General features: G+C 45.0%; 1 protein-coding gene across 1 annotated transcript; it reads right to left on the bottom strand.

The window, feature by feature from the left end:
* Positions 1 to 2,805: 2,805 nt before the first annotated feature.
* On the bottom strand, positions 2,806 to 6,487 carry LOC143997671 (E3 ubiquitin-protein ligase TRIM11-like). The gene has a single exon (XM_077493413.1). The coding sequence runs from the start codon at positions 6,455 to 6,457 to the stop codon at positions 4,802 to 4,804; it is 1,656 nt and encodes a 551-aa protein (XP_077349539.1). The 5' UTR covers positions 6,458 to 6,487; the 3' UTR covers positions 2,806 to 4,801.
* Between the last annotated feature and the right edge of the window lie 1,012 nt (positions 6,488 to 7,499).

The raw sequence follows: 7,499 nt of genomic DNA, 5'->3' as shown, positions 1-7,499 counted from the left end.
CACTGTACACCTCTTCACACATGTGCTGTCACTGTACACCTCTTCACACATGTTCTATCACTGTACACCTCTGCACACATGTGCTGTCACTGTACACCTCTGCACACATGTTCTATCACTGTACACCTCTTCACACATGTGCTGTCACTGTACACCTCTGCACACATGTTCTATCACTGTACACCTCTGCACACATGTTCTATCACTGTACACCTCTGCACACATGTTCTATCACTGTACACCTCTGCACACATGTGCTGTCACTGTACACCTCTTCATACATGTTCTATCACTGTACACCTCTTCATACATGTGCTGTCACTGTACACCTCTTCATACATGTGCTGTCACTGTACACCTCTTCACACATGTGCTGTCACTGTACACCTCTTCACACATGTTCTATCACTGTACACCTCTGCACACATGTTCTATCACTGTACACCTCTGCACACATGTTCTATCACTGTACACCTCTGCACACATGTTCTATCACTGTACACCTCTTCATACATGTGCTGTCACTGTACACCTCTTCATACATGTGCTGTCACTGTACACCTCTTCACACATGTGCTGTCACTGTACACCTCTTCACACATGTTCTATCACTGTACACCTCTTCACACATGTTCTATCACTGTACACCTCTGCACACATGTTCTATCACTGTACACCTCTGCACACATGTGCTGTCACTGTACACCTCTGCACACATGTTCTATCACTGTACACCTCTGCACACATGTTCTATCACTGTACACCTCTGCACACATGTGCTGTCACTGTACACCTCTTCATACATGTGCTGTCACTGTACACCTCTTCATACATGTGCTGTCACTGTACACCTCTTCACACATGTGCTGTCACTGTACACCTCTTCACACATGTTCTATCACTGTACACCTCTGCACACATGTTCTATCACTGTACACCTCTGCACACATGTTCTATCACTGTACACCTCTGCACACATGTTCTATCACTGTACACCTCTTCATACATGTGCTGTCACTGTACACCTCTTCATACATGTGCTGTCACTGTACACCTCTTCATACATGTGCTGTCACTGTACACCTCTTCATACATGTGCTGTCACTGTACACCTCTTCACACATGTTCTATCACTGTACACCTCTTCACACATGTTCTATCACTGTACACCTCTTCACACATGTGCTGTCACTGTACACCTCTGCACACATGTTCTATCACTGTACACCTCTTCACACATGTTCTATCACTGTACACCTCTTCACACATGTTCTATCACTGTACACCTCTTCACACATGTTCTATCACTGTACACATGTTCCATTGCTTTCTCCTTATGTACATATGTGTCATCGCTACACACGTTTTCCCTCAGTGCACCCCTCTGCTCACATGTTCCATCACAGTACACCATTGATGGTAAACAGGGTTGAGTGTACAGCTGTAACAAGTGAGACCACTGGCTCTTACCACTCTTGCTTCAGCAGACATTTAAATCTCCAGGCTGCACATTGTATTTCCTGCACAGACTGGAGGTCAGGAGGAGGCGGTGCAGCTCTGAATGACAGAGCAGCAGACCAATTGGTTTGACATCCTGCTGGGAGGCAGAAATCTGTAGATAGCAGTGTAGGAGAGGCTTCCATGGTGCTGTTCTCCTCACTGACACAAGGGACATGAGCAGAGATGTGAGTGGAATGTGAGCAAGTCACACATGCAGGCTACCTGCCGTCTGTGCTGTTAAACTGAAGGCAACCCCTGCTTTCAGTTTACTTACTGTCTGGAAAGTGTTCTCCTCCTCCTCTCCAGCCTCTAAGTGGTGCCTGCCCCTCCTCACCTCTCCGGTGGTCAGACTCATCTCGTGCTGGCTGGAGAAATATATATATTTTTTTTTCTATCATTCTCTGCTCAGATTGCCCGGGCCCCCCCTGCTGGCTGGGCCCGGTACAACAGGGCCAATTGTACTGGCTTATCAGCGGCCCTGCCTGTGGGCTGGGAAGGAAACCCCACCAGGGTTGATTGATCAAGGGCTAAAGTCCAGCCCACACCCATTTTCTATTAAATTGAGGAGCATGGGATATGGATGGCGTGATTCACACCAAGCTGGTACGAAACTGGTGAATTGCATCTTTCTGATGTTTCTCCCCCTACAGGATAAAACTCAGTAGAAGATTATTTCTGTTTCTTGTATCCCTTTTATTTTCATAGCTAACTTCTTATCAGAGTCTAAAGAGTGTGGATATATAATTAAAACATTTTTAGTGCTGTGTGCAGAACACCAGTGCAATGTGCATGACTATAGGATTCGTCAACCTTGGGACTTACCATTAAATTAAAGACACAAACTGCGTGACATGGGTTTTAAATGGCCACAGCGGCCAAATTTTATTAACCAAAGAATAAAATAACATCACTTAAAACATGTAAAACAATACCCGTAGCAACAAGAGGTCTTTGGGTGTCTTTAAGGCACAATTTTAACTGTTATGGTCTATGTCCTCAGCTGTTCGCCCGACCGGCTCGAGGACTCTCTGACCTCACCCATAATTCCATATTACCTTCCCCCAGGGGCAGGCATGTACTGGCCATTGGGACTACAGGGAGTTTCCCGGTGGGCCGATGGCTCAGTGGGCCGGTTTCAGTGACAAAGTAATGGCTGAGAGGCTCGCCCTCAACTTCACGCAGTGATGTGAGAAAGATGAGAAAAATACAGAGGAGAATAAGTGAAATAATAAAAGAGGTTAGCGAAGGCTCCTTATGTTATGCTACTTATGTTTTTTTTGCACAATTGCGTATAGTTTTATATACTGTTTTTGTGCTTGTGCTTTCGTGCAAAATTAAAGTGGGCTGGTCTGGATGAAGTCCAGGGCCAAATTTTTGTCCCAGTCCAGCCCTGCCCAGGGGACCCAGCTCCTGGGAGAACCACCGCTAACCAAGTCTAAGCGCCATACCTTCGATGGGCCCCCACTAATCCTGTAACCACGTAATTCCTCACTGACCCCCCAAAGACCCCTTGAACCGCCAACTGCTGTGACAAATGAACACCATACATTATTCAAGCAAATATACCCAAAACTAACACGTTTGCTATGCAATTTATTTATTTAGTCATTTATTTATTTAAAAAAAAAAAATTTATTTATTTATTTTCATTTTTTTTTTTTTTTGAACGAGACACATCAACCATACAAAATCAACAAACCCTACTTGTCCATCTATACCCCCCCCCCCCCCCACCTGTACAGTGCACTAACCCCCATTCCCAGGGCGGGAGGGTGGGAAGCTGTCTTGTCCTCCTAATCCCTGGAATGCTGCGTCGAACTCCCCATCCACCTGACTCCCTCCACTGGACCCAGCCCCCTCTTCCTTTGACCACCAATCAGGTAAGAGCTCCCTTCCTTATCCCAACACTGACCTGGCTGACCGTTAGCTGACCCCTTGTTCCTCCCCCTAGTCATGCAGCCCCTCCGTCCATCCTTTCCTACGGGTCTCACTATACATAAACAAAGCAAACAAAATGTCTTACAATTTTAAAAAGAATTTATAATTTCTTTTACATCTCCCAGTCTTAACCTGACCACTATGACTTAATGAACCCCAGAAACACTACCCGCGATCGCTCCGTAGAAAGCCAGAACGGGATCTGTCAATGTAAACAAGCAGATCCCCGCTCTCTCAGGGGAGTACAGAGTGATCCTCTGTTCCTAGTGACAAGGAACAGCGATCTGTCTGTACTCCCAGTCAGTCCCCCCCCCCACTGTTAGAAACACCTCCCAGGGAACTCACTTAACCCCCTGATCGCCCCCTAGTGTTAACCCCTTCCCTGTCAGTGACATTTATGCAGTAATCTGTGCATTTTTTTTATAGCACTGATCACTGTAATGTCACTGGTTCCAATAAGTGTCAAAAGTGTCCGATCTGTCTGCCGCAATGTTGCAGTCCTGCTAAAAAAAACACTAATCACTGCCATTACTAGTAAATAAAAGAAAATAATAATAAAAATGCCATAAATCTAGCCCCTATTTTGTAGATGCTATAACTTTTACACAAACCAATAAATATACACTTATTGCAATTTATTTGTTACCAAAAATATTTAGAAGAATACATATTCAAAAAGGAAAAGCTGAGCTAGCTGCACACCCCGTAACAAACATGGAAGAAAGATAAGAAGTTCCCTGTGGGGGTTTTTAGGCAGCAATGAGGATGCAAAAGATTCATAAAAATGTATTTGGTTTTATTAGTCAATGTATGAATTATATTTGTACTCTGTACCTTGTATCTTTACCACAGTAGGATCTATTGTTTGCTGTACACCAGAGCTCACATTTTAATTCCTGCATGTATTGTATATGGTATGACTAGTTTTTTGACCAATAAAACCAAGTAAATTTTTATAAATCTTTTGCATCTTCATTGCTGCCTAAAAACCCCACCGGGGGACTTCTTATCTTTCTTTGAAGAATACATATTGGCCTAAACTGACGAAGAAATTTTTTTTTTTTACATTTTGTGTTTTTTTCTGTATTTATTATAGCAAAAAGTTAAAAATATAGTTTTTTTTAATCAAAACTGTTGGGTCTATTTTTTTGTTTATAGTTCAAAAAATAAAAACCGCTGAGGTGATCAAATACCACCAAAAGAAAGCTCTATTTGTGGGGGAAAAAAGGGCATCGATTTTGTTTGGGTACAGGATCGCACGACCGTGCGATTGTCAGTTAAAGCAACGCAGTGCAGTATCGCAAAAAATGGCCTGGTCATTAAGGGGGTAAATCCTTCCTAGGGGTGAAGTGGTTAATATGTCTCACATCCCCCGACCCCCAGATATAATTATAGAACCTTTTCCTACTGCTAACCCGGCATGGAGGGGCTCAGTGAAGGTGGTGGTGAAGGTGTGGAGGTGTCTGATCGGGTCACACAGATCATAAAAGGACAGCCGCCCGGCCTCATAATCCACATAGATCCTGACTCTGTTACTGGGGAGATTGTCAGATAAGGGGATCTCTTCATTGTCATATGTCATGCAATACTGATTATTAAATCTATACAAACACCAGGACTTGTTATTTTTTCCAATAGCTGACTGCTCTCCTCTCCTCTCTATACTGGGATAACACATCCCGACATACCACCACACTGATTTACTGACATCCACTTCCCAGTAATGTCGCCCTGCGGAAAATTTCCTGCTGCTTAATACCTGAGTATAATCGTGAAATCTCTCCGGTGTTTCTGGGCGATTCTGCTTTATACATGAAGAGGACACAGTTTTCATGTCATCTGATATCTGTAGATTATTCTGAGCTGTGTTCACATCCAGTAATATGTCTGAAGCTTCCTGTATATTGAGGCATACATTTACCTCTTTTATCATATCAGATAACCCTGTGTGTAATGTGTGTGAGATTCCAGACACATCCAGATCCCCTCCATCATGGAGGAGTCTATCATGTCTCTCTCTGTCCTCATCATCTCCCTCCTCAGTATCACACAAGTCCCCTGTGTCTGATTCCTGGAGGACAGTCAGTGGGTCAGTCATGTTACACAGCTCCTCAATGTCCTCCATCTTCCTGGACAGATCCTCCTTCTTTATTTCCAGCTGATGGATCAGATCAGACAATGGACATGAAAGCTGCATTTCTTGGCTGGAGATGTTCTCCAGGACTCTCTTCTTCAGGTCTTCCAGCTGTCTCCCGAGGTCTCCACACAAGACGGTGACTCTCTTTGCCAGGCCAGCTGATTTGTTCTGTACTTTTCCCCTATGATCCTTCAGGCGCTGGACTCTTTGCTCCATCTCTTTTTTAATAGGTATCAGTTTCTGCAGAACATTTTTGAGTTTTTGTTTTATGTTCTCAGATCGCTCATCCAGAGTCTCCACCTTGTGTCCCTGGTGTTCTCCATCTAGCCTGCAGGAAACACAGATACAGGCAGCCTCTGCACCACAGTAATACTCCAGGGTTTTCCTATGGACGGAGCATTTTCTGTTCTCCATGGAAGTGGTGGGATCAGTTAGGACATGTTCTGGTGACTTGCTGTGAACTCTCAGGTGATTATCACACAGAGAAGCTTCACAATGCACACAGGATTTAACAGCAGGTACCGGAGAGTGAATACAGTAGGTACATTTGATGGAAGTCCCTTGCTCTGCATGAGTAGGCCGGAAAGTCTCCACTATGTTATGCAGCGTTATGTTCCTGTGCAGTACAGGCCGATCCTGGAACTCTTCTCTGCACTCAGCACAGGAATAAACTCCAGATTCCTCCTGTGCATCCAGTGCACGATCAATACAGACCCGGCAGTAGTTGTGGCCACATCTCAGGTTTACAGGATCTGTATAAATCTCCAGACAGATGGAGCATTGCAGCTCCTTTGTCAGATTAGCAGACGCCATCGCTGACAGCCAAGGAGAGAAACGAAACTGAAAACCTCTGACGCTGAAAATCCAAAAAGCATCCCACATTTCTCTGCACAGGGAGGGGCTGAGCTGGTGTTCCACCTTTTATTTATTCCAGATTGTGACGATGAGGCTCCATGCACACTGGGCTTAAAAAAAAAGAGTCTGTTCTCTCGGGAGTAAAAAAAATATAGAGCATTTTTTGTACAAAGTTTAGGAGAGTTTTATGTTTTTTCTGCCTCCAAGCTCCAATCAGAAACTCGAACCTGAAGGTTTTTTTTTCTGCCTCTAAACGTTAAACTCAAAATATGCCTCTTATTGTCCTAATGTGCATGGACACATAGGATAACATTGAGCTGCTTCTACAGGCAGAACACAAAACCCCTGTAGAAGCAAAGTTTTTTTTAAAGGGGTTGTAAAGGTAAATGTTTTTTCACCTTAATGTATCCTATGCATTAAGGTGAAAAAACATCTGACACTGCCTGCGCCCCCAGCCCCCCGTTTTACTTACCTCACCCCTCGAAAATCCCACGCTCGCCACCGCCGCCCTCTTCACCGCTCAGCCTGGCCGCTGATTAGCTGGAGTGGATGGATGGAAAGCAGCGCAGCCATTGGCTCGCGCTGCTGTCAATCACATCCACTGATGCGGAGTGCCGGGGGCAGGGTCGTGTGATGCAGCGAGCGGCTATAGCCGCCGGCTGTATCACGGGAGCGCGCCCGCAGGTGCTTCTCACCATGCGAGGGAGCTTGCATGAACGTGAGAAGTACCTACGGGAGGAAGCCGAGACAGCCGCCGAGGGACCCCAGAAGAGCAGGTTCGGGGTCACTCTGTGCAAAACGAGCTGCACAGTGGAGGTAAGTATAACATGTTTGTTATTTAAAAAAAAAAATGTTTACTTTACAATCCCTTTAAGCCAGTGTGCATGGAACCTGAGGCTGTGCATTTGGGGTCAGTATGGGCACTGTGGAGAGCTGCTGTTAAGACTGGAGCCAAGTGACTGTCAGCCCAGAAGATTGTACATGAACTGAGAAACAGGGACTACCTCCTATGGTTCCTTTGGAAGAGTTGTGTCAAGGGTAGCGCCGGGGCCAGGACTGGCGGTGCACA

The sequence above is a fragment of the Lithobates pipiens genome, unplaced genomic scaffold (assembly GCF_037356315.1).
Source record: "Lithobates pipiens isolate NorthernLeopardFrog02 unplaced genomic scaffold, aLitPip1_a1.2 Scaffold_19, whole genome shotgun sequence".
NCBI lineage: Eukaryota > Metazoa > Chordata > Amphibia > Anura > Ranidae > Lithobates > Lithobates pipiens.
Note: the sequence above shows the minus strand (reverse complement) of the source record. Positions and strands in the feature narration are given on the sequence as shown.

Coding starts and splice junctions, on each gene's coding strand:
- LOC143997671 (XM_077493413.1), bottom strand. CDS start 6,457: ATGTGGGATGCTTTTTGGATTTTCAGCGTCAGAGGTTTTCAGTTTCGT.